Here is an 18,798-nt window from a genome sequence, read left to right as displayed (position 1 = left end):
CTTTAAAGTGCTATATTTCTGCTGCTTTGTTCTGTTGGAGTACAGACTAACACGGCTACCTCTCTCGTACTTACCTGCTGAGACTCCATTGTCCCCTGAAGATGGTCTGGTAGTTGACAATCAAAGGTTGATTGTTCTGTGCTAACTTTGCTATCACAAGTATCAGCGGGGTAGCTGAGTTAGTCTGTATCTTCAAAAACAACAACAAGTCCTGTGGCACCTTATAGACTAACAGATATTTTGGAGCATAAGCCTTCGTGGGCAAAGACCCACTTTGTCAGAGTTCTTTCCTGGGTAAGGTGTCTGTCTTGCACGTATAACAATAAACTTGCCCTGGGGCAAGGTATACATATGTTCAAGTCTGTAACGCAAAATGGATGCTCTAATCCAAAATGAAGGTTTCACTATGAAATGAAGGTCACTGCAAAGGTTACAATCCAAGACGGAGGCTGCAATACATAACAGAATTCACACTTTGAAACTGATATATCTTACTCCATCACAAGCCCACTGAGGTAGGATCTGTTTTATTTTCCTCTTTCTTTTCACTGCAAGCCAATAACATTTCAGTACATGCATAAGTGCTTTCCTAAACCGAAGGCATAAATTGCCAAGGGCCTGAATCTGTTACCCTCCCTCACATTGAACAGTAACTTGTTTTATGAGGAGACCCACAAATCTGTGTGACTACAGCAGTCGAATGAAATACCGCTATACTACATGACATGCGGCAGCATCTTAAATCTATCCCTAAACTAAAGCTGGTGCAGAATTTAGTCACTTGTTTGATACAAGCAGCATCTGCCCAGCAGCACATGACAGTAGTGCTTTTGCATAGGCTCTGGCTACCTCTTGGCAAACAAGTAGAATTTAAGCTGCTGGTTGGTTTTAACCTATCACATAGGTTCGTATTGGCCTGGAACCAATGCATCTCAAAAAGACAATCTCTCTCTTTATGGTAGGCTGCCAGAGTTGAGATCAGGAGAAACTCCAGAGTGGAAGCCTCGTCTTTGTACGAAAGTGGAGGGGTACATTGAGGGCATTCTTTGTGATGACCTTATCACTTTAGGGCCGTGTCTACACTAGCCCCAAACTTCGAAATGGCCACGCAAATGGCCATTTTGAAGTTTACTAATGAAGCGCTGAAATGCATATTCAGCGCTTCATGAGCATGTGGGCGGCTGCGGCACTTCAAAATTGACGCGCCTCGTCGCCGTGCAGCTCGTCCCGATGGGGCTCCTTTTCGAAAGGACCCCGCCTACTTCGAAGTCCCCTTATTCCCATCAGCTCATGGGAATAAGGGGACTGTGAAGTAGGCGGGGTCCTTTCGAAAAGGAGCCCCGTCGGGACGAGCCGTGCGGTGGCGAGCTGCGTCAATTTCAAAGTGCCGCGGCTGCCCGCATGCTAATGAAGCGCTGAATATGCATTTCAGCGCTTCATTAGTAAACTTCGAAATGGCCATTTGCATGGCCATTTCGAAGTTTGGGGCTAGTGTAGACGTAGCCTAGGACTCACTCTTGGTTTGAAATTGTCCTAGCTTATCAACCTTCAAGTCATGCTGCCAGGGCCATACATTTGCCCAGCTGAAAGAATTTGGGAGGACATTAGAAGAAGACTGTAATGATGCTAAATACAGTTTTAGCTTCTGGGTTATGATGTGTGTTAATTATTGGCTGAGAAGGTTACAGGAGTTGTCCATTTTAAAACTGCATTTTTAAAACATGCATGGAGTGCCTAGGAAAGTTACTCCTTTTTATGAGAGTAGTGCATAATCAAAACAAATAAATACTCAATGTTCGGAAGAAGAGACTCAGGCATTAACTCGTGCACCACTTGTGGCTATCCTGCATGTCAAGTCCTAGTCCTTCATTTCAGAGACCAGAGCATTATCTTTTTCATGTTTCCCTGGTTGTGCCTTTACATATACTCATCACCAATTTAAGACGTGGTCTTGAATCACAGTAATTGCAGGAAAATAAAATACCATCTGTGACTGCTAAAAGAAGGAAACGCAACAAGAAAACTCCACCAGTTATGTATCACTTGCACACTGTCAGTTTTCGAAGAAAACTTGTGCTCAGGCAAATTGCATGAAACAAACAATCTGCCCTGCTGGTGAGAAATTTGCATGAAATGTGGGTCATGTCAGCTGGTCAGCAGTTGAGTAAAATAAAAGAAAATCCAAAAGCTAAATTTGACAGCTATGAAGCAATAGCTCTGGATTAGTGTACAGCAGTCCAGGTCCAGATCTATTCTGTTGGAAAAAACAGGTCACTGGATAATCAGACAAGAATTTATTACAAGGGCAGTAAGCTAACACGCTATAAATCCATATTACTTTTTTGCCAGAAAAGAGCAAAGATCTCAAAGATGCTCCAATTTACACATTCCTAGGAACTTAAGACACAAGCTAATATTTTTGATGCCTTTAAGAATCAAGTGGTCTGCTTGAGAATACCTCCAGGGAAGTTTAATCAAGTTCACTTCAGCAGAGAAATAGTTCTGTTTACTTGGGAGACTTATCAGTGGTACTTATTTTGTGGGGAGAAGAGGGAATTAAAATCAAGGAAAAAGATGAGGACAAGGGTTCTACATCTTTTTTAGGTAGGTCAGCAAGAAGGTCAATAAAATATTCCTTTAATATATTTTCTTACATAAAATAGAAAATGGTCTGAATCCAAATGCATTACTCATTTACACTGGTAAAAGACTTGACTTGTCTAATGTTATTAACAGGAACATTTCCCATAAGCTTATTCAGAGTCATGGAAAGAATTGTGATTATGGACATCTGGCTTCCTGTAAGCCCTAGCTCTGTTTCTCTATTTTCAGTTCTGTTCTGGTTTATTTTCTTCTCACTACCACCAATTTAGCATCCTATATTGGAGGAAAAAACATACATTGAATAGCAATACCAAGGAAAATAGGGGGGAAAATCAAGCCATTTGGTTAGTTATTTTTCCTGTCATTTTACTATGGTTGAGATAACAAAGGGAAGCTGAATACAAAATGCAGACATTCTTGGTGTGTATTAAATGATTATAGTGGAGATTTGAATTTTTCTGGCTAATGCAAATTTATTAACATAGATATTTATTATAAAAATCCGTTCCTCGGAGGATCGTATAATAGAGATTGATTGAGAAAAGCTACATTTGATGTAAATATTACAGTAAGTTCACAAACACCTTCTGAGAAAAGAAATTCACAATTATTGGGGGAGTTGTTATTAGGGAAGAAAAGAACATTGGGGCTTGTAATGAAACGCTCAGAATGTCACAAAGGAAATTAATGAGCTATGAAATGGTTTTGTTTACCTCTGTCTGGTAGGCATCATATAAGAATCCCATTCCACTTGAATAAAACTGACATCTTCTGGAGTGCAAAGGCCTAGGGTCCTGCAAAGAGAAAAATATTAATGAGAGTATGTAATCTGAATAAGCATGTAGTCATAATAAAAAAAAAACCACTCCCAGGTGTTCACGGCTTTGTGGAAGTCAATGCCAAGGAACTCACTGGGTGACCACTTAAGGGCACAGCAGTGCAGTCTGCTTTCCAATCTATGTCTAGGCTGAAATCAGTTGCAAAGGGTTACACTTCCCTTGCCCTCTCTATCTCTAGGTTGTGCACGGATAATTTATTTTTCTCTAACCCAGCGGCCTCCTATGACAGACTAGCCTCTCAATCATTTAATGCCTTTTTTCCCCTCCTATAGCTTCTTCTGTGGAGTGGTCAGATGAATAACATACTCTTCTCAGCCACTATTTCACCCTCTGTAACAGTCTAATCCAAGTGTGTAAAATTAAAGAGAAGTCTTTGAGAATTTATTTTAAAACACAGTATCTCACTTTTAAAGATGTTAAGTATCTGTTGTCATAGAGAAAGCATAGAGAAAATGAAATAAGATCTTCAAACATAGCACTTGATTTTTAACACAACGGGGCCCAGTGATCTAACCCTTCTCTTACACTACAAAAAGAAGCAAAATAAATTATGATATTAAGGAGCTTCTAATTCACAGTAAATCAATAGTTGCCTCTTTGTCCATTCCTGAACATCTGCAAAAAGATTGTGACTTTCTCAAATATATTCGCTAGTCAAATTTACTGCATTTATTTGATGCAAAATCTTCTCCTTGATAACACGAAGGGACAGCCTCATAGGAATCTCCACCGCCTGGCAGGCAGGGCATGCGGCAAGCAGCAGTGAGGTAGCAAATGCAAGGCTACTCAATGGCTACTGATGTTTGCCTCTGCCAAATTCAGGACGATGCGTGTGAGCCACAAAAGTACTAGCCACTTAAACCACATGTTTAGGCACCGCTGCAATCCACAAAGTGCCTGTTCAGCAGCCACCTAAATCTGTAGGTGCCTGAAGTCACTGAGCACACCTCTCTTTTTTCACTAAAAGTTTCCTAGTGCCTATGTTTCTCAGCATGTACACTGCTGGCTCCCTCAATGTCTCCAGGCACGCCTCAGACCAAGAGCAATGCATGAACTGGGGAAGACAGGCATTGGGCCACCCAAATGATACGTGGGGCCCACTTCAATTGGCATGCTCGAAGGCTCCCTATTAGACTGGAGCCCTTAGGTGAGTCCACACAAAATAGCTCAGAGGAGGACAGCTTCCCTTGCAACCTTTAGCCCACTGGTTAAGGAACCCATCTGGGGATGTGGAGATCCCCAGCCCCAGTTCAAGTACCCCCTCTGCCTGAAGAAGAGAAAGGAGTTCAACAGGAATCTGCTGCGTTAGGTAAGTGCTCTAACCACTGGCGTATAGAACCATTCAAACACTATCTCTGGCCCAATTAATATTTAATTGTACAATTAAAGTGGAACAGTTTCAGAAAGGGAAACTGAGGAAGCCCCACATCAGACTGTCTCATTGCCCAGTGGTTTTATCAGTCACCTGCAAATGGGCTGATTCCTCTTCAAATCCCATTTTCTCTGCATGAGGCAGAAAGGGGACTTGAATGAGGGATTTCCTCTATCCCCGGTGAATATCTTAACCATCAGGTAAAAGATGTTCAGAAAGGCCCTTCTCCCACAGATTTGCGTACAATTAGCCAGCCTTTGAACATACCTATTGGACCCTGCACATGACTTAGGGTATGTCTGCACTTGAGAATAAAGCTGACTTTGTGAATGTGGACTTTGTAACACTAGATTTTATAAAGTCCAAGTTGAGTGTCCACACCTGCTCCTAAAGTCGACCTACTGTGTCCCCACTGTTGGGGGCAAGCAATAAAAGGGCTAAAAATGAAAATTATTTTTATGCTTTAAAATGAACTCTGCCTGACCTGTCTCCTAGGCCATTAGATGTTATCTGGTCCTGTGCGCTTCTAAATGGACTCTGTCCGGACTATTTCCTAGGCCATTTGAAGTCATCTGGCATTATACACTGTTAAGCACTACCAGTAACCTCCTTTCCCTATCCCTGAATGAGTGCAAAAGGATGCTCCTGGTAAATGGAAAGCCCACAGAAAAGGTCTTTCGTAACCAACGGGTACAAAATAACAAATGGTCAGCTAAAGGCAAAACGACAGACGTGTGCCTGGCACACAGGCATGCCAAATAAGGAATGAGCAGCAACCCATACAAGAGAGGGACGCGGTGGTGGTGGTCCACCACCAAGCAGAACCTCCTCATAGTACCCTCTACTCAGATCACCAGGCCAGCAGACCAGCTCAAGAGCTGTTGCGGAAAGATAGCATGAACCGCTTCCTGCTCGGGCTAACACATTGCCTGGAACTGTAAGTGTGCTTGAAAACGTGAGTGAGTTCCCTTTTCCCCTCCCAGCATTTACACAATCAATAAACCCTTTACGCTCCTGTAAGGTGATCCCTTGTTCTTCGTGCCTAAAAACAGTTGCGACCTTTCCCCCTGCAACACCCGCTACATTGCCTACGTTTGACTGTTGCAGCAGAGCATTGTGGGCACCCATCCTACAGTTCCCATAGCCCCATTGCACTCTGGGGTTTCTTGCTAAGGTGTTATGGAAAAAAATATGCAACACGTGGCTGTGGTGTGTAGTGTCATCACGCCAGAGTGCATTGCCCTTACTCCCCACCGCCAATGAAAACAAATGGCCATTTTTCTGAAGCTTGCCCCTGAATCAAGCCGCTTTGATGATTGCCACTGTCAGAGCTGCCTATTTATGTGCCAATCTGCCCAGAGCATCGTAGACTGGCAAAGTTGAAGAAGTAGTAGAGGATAGTAAAGTTGAGGAAAGTGCAACCCTTGAGAGTGTTGTCAATCCCACACGTTAGGGTGTCTGCACTCCAACTGACTCAACCTCAGTTTTCCCCGGTGAAATAACACCTTGAGAGTGTGAGGCTCACGAAAAAAACCTGTACAGTAGCCAAAAGGACCAGTAAAGGTGCTCAGGCTACCATAACCTATGAGCATTTCAGGCAACCTGTAAACTTACTTCCTTTCAATGGAATCTGTCAGAAGCAGACATCTGGCAAAGTAGAGGAAGCAGGAGATGATAGAAAAGTTGAGGGAAGTTGAACCCTGGACAACGCTGTCAATCCCACATATTAGGGTGCCTGCGCTCCAGCTGACTGTGCCATGTTAACAGGTACCTCAGGTTTCCCCTGGTGACCGAACACCTTTCATAGGGCAGGGCAGCACATCAGGGAGCTGTTTTCCCCTCGTAAAATCGCATGCAACAGGCTACCGCTGAGACTGCGGAGCCTCTGAGCCACATGCTAAGGAAGGGAGAGTTTTGTAGCACTGTGCCTAGGCGGGGTGGGTGGGTGGGGAGTCCATAATATAGATGCAGCTGGGGCTGGCCCCCCATCCCACCCCACCCCCACAAAGGTCAGCTGGCAAGGGGCATCTGAGACACCTGTTAACATGGTGCTGTCACCAGAATATAGGTGCAGCCCAGCCGGGGAAGCCTTCCCCCAATGTGTTGCCTTGCAGGGGCCAGTCAGCCCCTAAAAACCTTTGTCATGGGGGGAGCCTTCCCCCCAGCAACAGTCCCCGAAAGTATTTCCTGCCAGGGGAGCCTTCACCCGACGCAGGCCAGGACACGCTGCTGTCTGGAAGCAAGGTCCGCACTGCACTGCCAGAAATGGTGCAGTGGGGTTGGGGCTAGCCACATGCTGTGGTTGGGCAAGGGTTAGACGTGCCCCCTCCCACCCTGGCCCCCGACTGCATGGCACCTGTAGGGGAGGGGGGCTGCCCTGTACAAATCTGAACCACTGAAAAGAAGTTTCCCCACCTTGCCTACAAACACGACGCCCACAGCCTAACTATCATGTCACGTGGTGGGGCGGGGTCTGGCCCACCAGCTGCATGGTGCCCGGGGGGGGAGGGGGTTTAGCCATGTGGTGAGGTGGGGGCTAGACCCCCGACTGCACGGTGCCTGTAGGGAAGGGAGGCTGCCACCTACAAATGTGAATTGCAGGGAAAAAAAGTACCTTGGCCTCTCCTGCTAAATCCTGTGCAGGGAAGAAGCCTTCACCCCACACAGAACATGCCGTCCCACAGTCTCATGTGCCGCTGTCTGGTCCTCACAGCCAAGCCACCACATGGTGTGGTGGGGTGGGGTGGGGTGGTGGCTAGCCCACCAGCTGAACTGAGACCCTGGCTCTCCTGATGACTCCATGCTGGGGCTCTCTACAGTGGCTAGATGTGACTGCCACGCTGATAAAAAAGAAATTAATTCAAAATGCCGGGGGTCCAGTTGCCTACTTCCAGCACACCGGGAGAGCGGGGGGGGGGGGTGGAGCATTGACCTGAAAAGACACCTCGAGGGGCACTGTGGGATAGTTTAAAGGCTAATAAAATCCATCTTAATAACACTGCACTCTTCACTTGTATAGTTCCACTTTGCAATTCCAACCTCTCAAACTTCTGCAGGGAGTGGGAGGGAGTCAGCAATAAGTTGACCTTAGAGTTCCTCAAAATCAACCTGTTGAGTGCTGGGGCGTAGACGGAGAGCATATAAAATCAAACTCAGACCCTTAAACTCGACCATCTCCTGGTGTAAACCAGGGCTTAGGCTCCTGAATGCCTTTCTTCCCCTGCAAAAACAGCAAGAAGTCCTGTGGCACCTTAAAGGCTAACAGATATTTTGGAGCATAAGCTTTCTTTGCCCACAAAAGCTTATGCTCCAAAATATCTGTTAGTCTATAAGGTGCCACAGGACTTCTTGTTGCTTCTGAAGATACAGACTAACATGGCTACCCCTCTGATACTTTCTTCCCCTGGTTCAGGAGTCAGAAGCAAAAATAGGTTTCTCCCTCCAGCCTGGACTGAGGTGCCAAACTCCAAGAGGGGCAGGGCTCAGGCTACACCCTTCTTGTTAAGTATCGGAGGGGTAGCCGTGTTAGTCTGGATCTGTAAGAGCAACGAAGGGTCCTGTGGCACCTTATAGACTAACAGCAAAGTTTTGAGCATGAGCTTTCGTGAGCACAGACTCATAGCAGCATCTGATGAAGTGAGTCTGTGGTCACGAAAGCTCATGCTCAAAACTTTTCTTTTAGTCTATAAGGTGCCACAGGGCCCTTCGTTGCTGTCACCCTTCTTGTTGACATCTTTCATTGGCTCGAAGTGCTGCTTTGTGGATGGTATGCTTAGGGTCCTTTCTCTCCTCATTCACTGCATAGGGAGCCTCAGTGGCTAATTCAGGCTTTGTGGATCACAGCATTGTGCCTGTGATTTTCTAGGCACCTGGAAGTTAGGTATTGTGACATTGAGCATCACATTCCCTAAGCCCCCTTTGTGGATTCTGGGCATGCAGGGGAAGGATTTAATGACTACGCAGATGTTTATTGCCAGGTGTATTTACAAAGCAGAGCATAGGAAGAATGGGAGCGAAATGAATGACAAAGTTGGCACACACAGAAGTCCAGCCTCTTGCCATGCAAGTTTTTAAATATGTTGCTGGAGCCTTGTCTAGGGCATCTCATGAGCTCTGTGACAGATCTGTCGTATTGTCAGTGAGCTCACCACAAGGAAAGAGGTGGGAACGCCGTGGTCTGCCAAAACCCTCTTTTCCTGAGAACTTCCATGCAAGGCTCTCAATCCATTAGATCAGCGGTTCCCAAACTCTTCGGCATCATGGCCCCTTTTTGATTTTTGAGAAACCCTCATGCCTGCTGGCCACCTGAGCCCCGTGCTGCTAGGACCAGCCGCCCACCCACCAGCCACCCACTACAGGCACGGGCCAGCTGACTGAGCCATACACCCAAGCCCCACGCTGCCAGGGTCAGCTGCCTATGCGCCATCCCAAGCCGCCCAAGCCCTGCTCTGCCGGGACCAGATGCCTGAGGCACACGAGTCCCACAAGCTGGCCAGCTGCCCAAGCCTTGCAAGCCCTGCGAGCTGCCCGCCCGAGCCCCTCCTCTGCCTTCCCACAAAGCCAGGCACCCCCAGCCCCCATCTAACCCCATCCTCCTTCTCCTCTCCCTCAACCCACACTCACTTTCATTCGCAGAAGGCAGCCACCTCCATGTGGGTCTTTGCCGGCCGCCTGCTTTTTATAGCATCTGCGCCAGGTCACCCACATAAAATGGCAACGGCTGAGAGCTGGAAGCAAAGACTGGATCTTCCTTCAGGTGGAGAAAATGATGGAGGGCCTGGGTTGCCTTGCGCCCCCCTTGGAACTTCTTCACGCCCCCGCTGGGGGGCATGCCCCCAGTTTGGGAAACCATGCATTAGAAGGAGCTCAACCTTCTCTCACTTGTCCTTCACTGTGGCAGCTTTATTATAAAACCTGTGAAAGCAGGTATAAACTCGCAGCCAAAGCTAGGGTTGTGCTAATTAGGATCTGTTCTCATTATTTTATATTTGTTTTACAACGAACATTATAAATCTGTAAAACCCAGCAAGGCAATCAGAGAAAATACAGAGCCCTGCAGGAATCAGACAGGTAGATTAATACAGCTCATTCTTCATGTTAGCGGCTTTGACCTTCTGATTACCTTGACAAGCTGAAGCAACAGCCTGGAGACAACTGGCCTAAGGTTGGGTGAAACTTAACATTACATCCAATAATATTTTCTTTGTACCACACAAGTAGAGAATGAGCTGCTTCAGTAATGCCTATTCTTTGGAGGAACTGGAAATACCAGCATGATATAAACAACATGCTGTTTCTAGAATTTATAAAACTAGAAGAATGTAATTTTTCTACCCCAGGAAAACATTAGGCTTTAATAGTAGTTTCTTCCACGGCTTGTGGGGAGAGGGTGAAATGAGAGAGAGAGGAGCAGTGAGAAAAGCAAGAGGAGCACAATGCCAAGAGAAATGATGCTTGCTCCCAACAGAGACATCAGTCACTTAATTAAAAATGGCCATTCATTACACCCACAGCAGAAGCAAGTTTCATACGTGATCATGACAGTGCTGGAGCTAACCTTTCTTTTGTGCTAATATCCTGCACTGTCATAAGCTTTCCAAGAGACTCTCAGCGCTAATACCACACACAGGGGCTGCGTCTACACTATCACGACCTTTTGAAAGATGATCTTCCAGAAGCAAGCTCTTCCTTCGAAAGAGTGCATCCACACACAAAAAAGCAGATTGAAAGATCAATTCACTCTTTCGATAGTGTGTGCACACAGCCCCCGCTCTTTCAAAAGAACAGACCAGGGATTGAAAAATCCAGTGCCATTTTTTTGAAAAAAGGGCCTGTGGAGCATGTACACAGTTTTGTTTTTTTTTTCAAAAGAGGCTTTCGAACAGAGGTGCTCTTCCTGATCCAGGAGCGGAGGAGGGCTACTGAAAGAAGAGGAATGTTCTTTCAATTTCAGATCAAAAGAGAACATTTTTTGTGTGGGCGCTCCACGTGTACTTTTGAAAAAGGGACTGATTTGCTGAAAGAACTTGCTAGTGTGGAGACATGTCCAGGGAGTCTTGTATATTTTTAGTCTTGGTGAATGCTCTGCATTAATCTACCTGTCTGATTCCTGCAGGGCTCTGCATAGTAGTGAGGGTCTGTCTCCTCTACACAGTCATTGCAGAACAGTTTATTCAGGGTTTATTATTCTGAAATAAACTATTCTGGAATAACACATCTACACTATAGGGAAGCCCGAAAATAAGCAAAACTTATTCTGAAAGTGTGTGTCCACACAAATAGAACATATTTTGGATTAGCAGCCCTAGCTCCCACCAGGGAAGAGACAGCTCAGTGGTTAGCACATTGGCCTTGTAAACCCAGGGGTTGTCAGCTCAATCCTTGAGAGGGCCTTTCAAGGCTTGGGGGCACATTAGATTTAAAAAAAAAAAGTTTCTGAGGGATCCTGCTGAGAGGGTGGGGAATTGGACTCCATGACCTCTCAAGGTCCCTTCCAGCTCTATGAGATATGTATATATACCATTGTGTTAGCAAGCATGGCTTCCAGGGGCTCTAATCCAAAACAGCATATCTACAAAGGAGCTTTATTTCAAAATAAGCTATTCCACAATAGCTTGTTTCAAAATAGCCCCTATTTCCTACCTACACAGCCCCTATTTTGAAATACTTCTTTCAAAATAGGCACTATTCCTCATGGAATGAGGTTTACTAATTTTGAAATAAACCAACTGCTATTTCAAAATTATTAGCAGCCATTATTACAAAATAACTTTTCTGTCTAGACACACCCTGAGAGAACGGCCCCTTTTCCCGCCACCAAACACAGAGGCTATGTCTACACTACAGAGATCTTTCGAAAGAAGCTCTTCCAGAAGATCTCTTCCAAAAGAACTTCTTTCGAAAGAGTGCGTTCACATACGAAAAAGCGGATCAAAAGAGCCATCTGCTCTTCCAAAAGAGAGCGTCCACGCAGCCTCTGCTCTTTCAAAAGAACAGGCCAGGGATAAAAAAATGAGGCCCCATGAGGACTGCTCTTTCGAAAAAAGGGTCTGCAGGGCATCTATACATGTTTCCTTTCGAAAGACGCTTTTGAAAGGGAGCGCTCTTTCGGAAACGGGAGAGGAAGAACAGTTTCGAAAGGAGCAAATACTCGATTGACTTTTGAAAGAATGCTTTTTGTGTGTAGACGCTCCGTGGGATCTTTCGAAAGAGCCCCCTTCGAAAAATCTTTTGAAAGAACTTGCTAGTGTAGACGCAGCCAGGAAGAGGGCTTCCACGTGACTCTCCCATCTCACCAGATGTCCCCACCCTTTACATCACCTTCATATTTAACAACACATGAATGATTGCTAACCTCACTGTTGTTTTGGCCACTGCTGGGGCACCACTGTTGAGACCACCTTTGATTGATTGCCCCTCTAAGGAGCAGAACATGAGGGATTAACTAAGTCTTTCAAAATCATCACTGTTTTACGGGAATGTTGTGTGGAAAAAATAATGATCAGAACTTTGAATGGTAGTGGCCAACGTAAATACAATTATTTTGTGTGCAACAGCATAGTAACCCCAAACATTGACGCATTCAGCTAATTTTGACAATGAAGTCACCTGAACAGCAAGGGCAGAATCACTGCCACTCAATGCATCTGTGTGCACACTTGTTTAACTTTAGTTTCACAAGTAATTTTTAATTGGGAAAAGGGTTCAGATTTAACAGAGCAATGATCCACAAAAATACCAAAGATTAATTAACATTTAGTTTATTCAGATATCCAAATAAATCAGTAAACCAGAGGCGCAGTCAGGAAGGTTTGATTGTGCAGTATATTAAGACTATTGAAAAGTAGAACCAATGAGAACCATGATTTGAATTTTATTTTTTTTACTTGCTCATAAACAATGCAGTCTGTCTGAAGATTAAGTGGCACACACACTATAACCAGAGAGACATTAAAAAGTGTTTAAAAATTACCCTACAGTATGTCAGACTTTATTAACGCTTATGTGATTTTATTGCTCCATGTAATGACAAAGGAAAATGAACCATGTTTCAAAGCTGTGAAAGTATTCCTAAGGGAGTGCTCATAAAATGCTGATTTTTTTATATTGCTAATGACAGACTCCATATGAATACTAGAAAACTACTGATCCCTGACACGAATTGTACAGCAACATTTACAGAAATGCAGTATGTTCACTCTTATACTCTATTAGTATGTATTATTTTAACATATTAACATTAACTATTGACATTAACATTCACACCCAGAACATACTTTTGCAATGTATCCAAATATTACTGATGATAAATTAGATTATTAGAGGGTCTATTAAAAACACCTTAAAAAGATTTACTGTGCACAGAATACACAAACACAGTACAGTATAAATGCCACATTTAATATACACACGGAGACTAGGGCAGCTCTGTTCCATGGTGTTACAAATAACAGCAACATGAAAATTTAGCAGGGGCTCAGAACTACACTTTTTCACGTCCCAGGACTGCTGGGAACAAAGATATCTTTTCTTGAAAATGTATTAATTATGGCACATAACTAAACAGCTAGACAAAATTCAGCTTCGTTTTGTCAGTAAACCAGGGTTTCACCTGGGTGCACCTCAGGAACTCTATGACTAACAGTGCTCTCCTATTTGGCCCCCTCTGAACAACTTCACCGGCTGGGTGGCTCTGAGATGCATATGGCTCTTAAAGGAGACATTTGCGGCTCCTTAGCTGCTGCCTGACTCCTCCTCGGCTCCCAGCCCCGCCCTGTGGTGCTGAAGTGGAACTCAGTTAACTGGTTTACCAGCTGGCAGGAAGGAACCCGCCCTGAAATTCGTTAAATTAAACTGCCCCACTGCAGGTGGGGGAAGAGAGTAGGAGGGCTGGGGGGAGCCGGGCAGGGGAGGCAGCCCAGTGAAGGAGCAACAGGGGTCAGCAGCGACAGTGCGGAACTCCCCTGTGAGGTAGGTGGGGGATGAGGGGGCTGAGAGAGGTTTAAGCCAGGTGGCGGGGGGGGCACGGGGGACTGAGGGCCCCATACCCCAGCTGGCTCTCAGCCACAGGGCTGTGCGGGTTCCCTCTGCATCTCTGGCAGGGGAGCCTGTGGTTGGTGCTGCCAGCCAGGTCTCCGTGCCTCAGCTGGCTTCCAGCCACGGGCCTGTGCAGGTTCCCCCCACAACCCGAGCAGGGGATCCCACAGCTTGCACTGCTGGCCAGGGCTCTGCGCCCCAACCAGCTCCCAGCCGCAGGGTTGCCAGGGTTCTCCCTTAGAATACACATTATTTTACTTACTTTTAACAATATAATTTTTATATGTACGTTGCAAGGGCGGATCCCGATGAAATTTTCACAGGGTGTAAAAATATTCAAGGGGGTAAAACAATCAAAATTTATTAAAATAAAAAAAATCCCAATGGAGAACCTCTCTTCTCACCCTCCCCCATCCCCATTTTGAATTGCCTTGGGTCACAAAATCTTATTGAATTGTCAAAATGGGTCCCCATCTCAAAGAGGTTGGGAACCACTGCTTTAAAGGGGCATTACCTAAGCCACGTTGTTTGCTGTTTGACAAGCGGGAGGATGGAAAAGAATAGCACTCCACATGTACCATCACATAACCCTCCTGCAGCAAAAAGATGGCCTGCTGCAGTTTGAGATGGGACCTGATCCTGCAAGGTGCTACGGTTGTTTATTTTCCCACTCATTACTTCCAAGACAGGGCACTCCTACTGAAATCTTGGCCCCAGGGAAGTCCAGGGAAATTTTGCCACTAAGTTCAGTGGGACCACCATTTTACCTCAGCAGTTTACAAGATGAGGCAGCTGAAGAGCATCTGTGAACTTCTGGGGTTTGTCAGGCATGGATCTGTCAGGGACCTCTTACGATCTATATCAAAGCTCTATTTACCTTAAGGTCAGTTCTAGTCCTTAAATCCTCCTATTGGGCTTCCAGGCAGGGCTCCAGGAGGGTTTGGTCTTCACACATCCCCCAGTACATCTGACCGCCTGTGTGCTCCCCCCACTGTGCATCCCCCATCCCCACCTGCCACCTCGGGCAGCGTTGTAACTAGCTAATTTTGCACGTAAGGCAAGAATATAAAATTGTGCCCCCTCATATGGTCATAGTAATCATTTTGTGGAAAAAGGGAAAATATACAAACAACAATAACAACAATACAATGTTTGTTTATTATAGTTATGAGATCTGCATAAACAATCAATACATATATATTTTAATACATAGTTATAATATGATAAGTATTTGTTCATAACTGTACTTTGTGCATTTTTAATGAGGCAAACACATCAATTATTGTGTTGAAATTAATATTATTCACTACCTCGTGTTCTATACCAGTTTGAAAAAGATGCACCCCTAAGGAAACGGCACCCAGAAAGGGCAGTTGACCATCCTCGGCATGGGCAGTGGCGCTGACATGGCGCGAGACACAAGTGAAGATAGCTTATTAACTGTCTTAAAATAATTTTCTGTATTATTTTCCTATACCCTCTCAGCTATGCACCCAAGGCAAGTGTTTCCTCTCTTGAATATGATCCTTGAAAGTGTTTACAAATATCACCCCAAAGTGCTCTGGGACTGAGACAGAGAGGCCATAGGAAAAATAAGTGGCCTCTCTTTGGACAAGGGTTTCCCCTGGGAAAAGCCAAACAGTCGAGCTGATTCTTTGGAGAAACTGGGGCATTGGGTTTCTGAATGGATGTGAGCAAAAGGAAACAAAACATTGGATGTGGAGGATACTGGAAACAAGAGATTTTATCACTTCTCTACAGCTGAGACTACAGGAGAATTCCCATACACTCCAGAATCCCTCTTCTTCCCAGCCCCGCTCAAGTTTCACAGGCATCTTTCTTTCCTTTTCTTTTCTTTTCTTTTAAAAAAATCAACATTTAAATAAGGGGGAAAAATCTTTCATTCTGATGTTTGGATTAAAAAAAACCATACAAACTCTTTTCCGTTTCCAGTTATTCCCAGGAAGGGCTTACAGGGTTATTTAATTTTTAAAAAATCTTGGCTCTTTATTGGTGCTTGTAAAAATGAAATAATGTATTTCCCCCGTGAAAACGACATAAAGCATTCACTGATTTAAACAAATGTAAACGAAAAAGGTGAGGACAACAAAACAAAATCTCTTGCACACATGGATATGTGGATTTCTGTTAATTATAGTACATTTTCCTCACAGATCTTAGTGGATGAATCTAAAATTGCAAATAGTCTCAGAGTGGTAGCCAGATTAGTGTGTAGTTTCACAAACAAACAAACAAGCAAGCAAACAAAGTCCCATAGCACCTTAAAGACTAACAATTTTATAAATTTATTTATTAGGTGATGAGCTTTCATGGATAATGAAGGAATGGGTCTCCTCATCACCTAATAAATAAAATTGTTAGTCTTTATGGAGCTACAGGACTGTTTGTCTTCCTAAAATAGTAGTAAAATAGTAATAGTAAAACGGTGGATCGGGGACAGCTATTTTCTTAACGGAAGGCTTTGATCAGAAGAAAGAAATGGAGTACCCTGGATTTGGGAAGAAAGGAGTGGAGATTTAAAAAGGAATTCACCATTCAATAACTATATTAAATACATAAAGTTCAGTCTGGACGACACAGATGGCCGTTAATACCCCGTGCTTCCAAAGTAAACAGCTAATACTCTTCCTTTGCTACAATTTCATCAACCAAATGGTTAGGGTTTCATTCTAACCCGGGGTGGCCAACCTTTTTTCATCGGGGACCACATGGCAATTTTTTATACATTCCGGGGGCTGAACACAAAATAGCCCCAAATCATCCTTCCTTCACCCCCAGACTTAAACCCCTCTCCACTCCAAACTGCCCCCACACCACTGCCTGTTAAAAATCTTTTCTCTTAAGTTCATTTCTTTAGCTTCTTGAAGTCCTGCTCTTTTTTGCCGTTTTTCTCTGAACTCCCTCCATTTTCTCTATATCATTATGTAGTGTGACCTCCAGAACCGAACCCGATGCGCTAGGTGTACTCACACAAGCATTTTAAGGTCTCATCGAGCCCGAACCAAAACCCCCTTGATTCAAAGAATCGAAGATTCAAATAATCGACTCCCATTTGTTTCAAAGTTCACTGGATCAGATTCTTAAAGAATCTGTGGATCTGTTCTCTTGTTCTGCTTCTAACTACTGATTCACTTTAAAACAAATATGGAACCGCACAATGACTAGCAGTTAAACAAGTTAACTGTAGGCAACCTGCAAACTTTTATGTTCTGGATATAAAATAAGCCTGTCTTTTGAAGGACACATCGGGAAAAATGTGAGTCTTGTTTATGCAGGTATCAGAATTTTCCTTAAGTAATTATGAGCAAAAAGCATGAGTACAGCCCCAAAGCACTCCTCCCCATCCCTGGCTTCAACCCCACCCACACAGCTCCAAACCACTCCCCCGCCACCCCTGGCTTAAACCCCACCCACTCAGCCCCAAACTGCTCCCTCCACCCTCCCCACTTTACCTCAGACGAGCAGCTGAGCTCTGGTGCATTGCCATCGCTGCCCCTGCTGCTCCTATGCCAGGCCGTTGCCTCCTGCTCCTCCATGTGGCTTCCCCAGCCCCCAGCAGCAGTGCTGGCTGTCCCTGCCTTGCCATGCTAAACTAATGGAACTCAGTTTAATTGGTTTAACGTCCAGCTGTTAAACCAATTAAACTCAGTTCTATTTCAGTGAGTCAAGGCAAGGCAGGGCAGGGAGCCAGCCAGAGGAGTCAGGCAGAGGCATGAGCATCCACAACTTCAAATGGCTCCTTAAAGAGCCACATGCAGCTCAGATGGAGCCACTCAGCTGGCTTTTAAAAATGGTGCCCCTGCTGTATTAACTCTACATCCTCAGCTGTGCACCTGAGGCCAGAGCCTCCCTCGCCTCACCCTTGTTATGGCTCCCAACACCTCCATTGGTAGCACAGCAGGAATAGAGTAGCTTCCAGCTGCAAGTCTGAACCACGACCAGCACAACCCTGTGGCAGTGGGGAGGTGTGTGCTGAGTTGTTCAGACAGTGTGTGCAAATGGTTCAGCATGGCTGCCCCAGGCCCTGTGCTTTAGGGGGCCCCGTGGCAGCTGCCCCAACAATCTTATGGATATGATGTTACTCCCTACTCATGTTATCTTCAGAGGCCCTGGGCATGCTGGGGCTAGCAGATGGGGTCAGGCAACCCCCTCCCAGGAGCAGTAGCTGTGGGAATGCAGAGCTATGCAGCAGCCTGCTTCGCTTCACTGCCATCCCCCAAATCATCCCATGCTGAGATTGGGGCCCTCCACTTCCTGCCACTGTGCTGAAGCAGAGGAACTGGGCTGGCCCAAGAGATGACAGCAAAGTAGAGGCTGCTGTGTTGCTTCATTTCCCTGCAGCTCCTGGGGACCCAGCTGCCACACCACACTAGGCACCTGGATAACCCCACAAAGCCATGTCTCTTGGAGAGGGAGTTTGAGAGAAGGCGTACGAGGTGGGGGAGAGGGCAGAGCAGGGCATGAAGAGGTGGGCTACGAGCTGGACTTGTTGGAAGGATACTGACACCCTCAGGGCCACAGGGACTTACATGGCAGTATCCACATGCAGGCCAGAGTGTGGAACTGCTCAGGCTGCAGATGGTCTCTGGGCCATGAGTTTGAGACCCCTGGTTTACATTTTAGGCTGAGATTTCCATAACCATCTAAGGGCATTGGATGCTCAGTTCCTATTAATTTCTGCCAAATCAGAAAACTCTGAGACTGTGCAGACACTAAATTACGATACAAAGGAATCGAACTGTAGCCCTCTCCCATCCTCGTTTTTGGTTTTACTTTTAACAACTACAGTTTTGTGCACATATTAGAGCACAGGTCTGGCAAACCAAAGATAGGAGAGAAGATTCTGGCCCAAGTAAATAAGCTTTTGGTTTTGTTGATTTGCTGTGTTTAAAAGCACCTCGCACAAAATCCGTATTTTTGCTGAAT

General features: G+C 45.2%; 1 protein-coding gene across 1 annotated transcript in view; it reads right to left on the bottom strand.

Annotated features, from left to right (window-relative positions):
• Positions 1-18,798, bottom strand: part of TMEM255B (transmembrane protein 255B) — a 124,453-nt gene that overhangs the window by 23,081 nt on the left and 82,574 nt on the right. Inside the window, exon 5 of the mRNA XM_074983209.1 lies at positions 3,318-3,398. Within this exon, the coding sequence (XP_074839310.1) occupies positions 3,318-3,398 (81 nt within the window). The remainder of the gene's footprint in view (positions 1-3,317; positions 3,399-18,798) is intronic.

The sequence above is a fragment of the Carettochelys insculpta genome, chromosome 1, assembly GCF_033958435.1.
Source record: "Carettochelys insculpta isolate YL-2023 chromosome 1, ASM3395843v1, whole genome shotgun sequence".
NCBI lineage: Eukaryota > Metazoa > Chordata > Testudines > Carettochelyidae > Carettochelys > Carettochelys insculpta.
The sequence above is the reverse complement of the archived record's forward strand: the minus strand, read 5'-3'. Positions and strand labels throughout refer to the sequence as shown.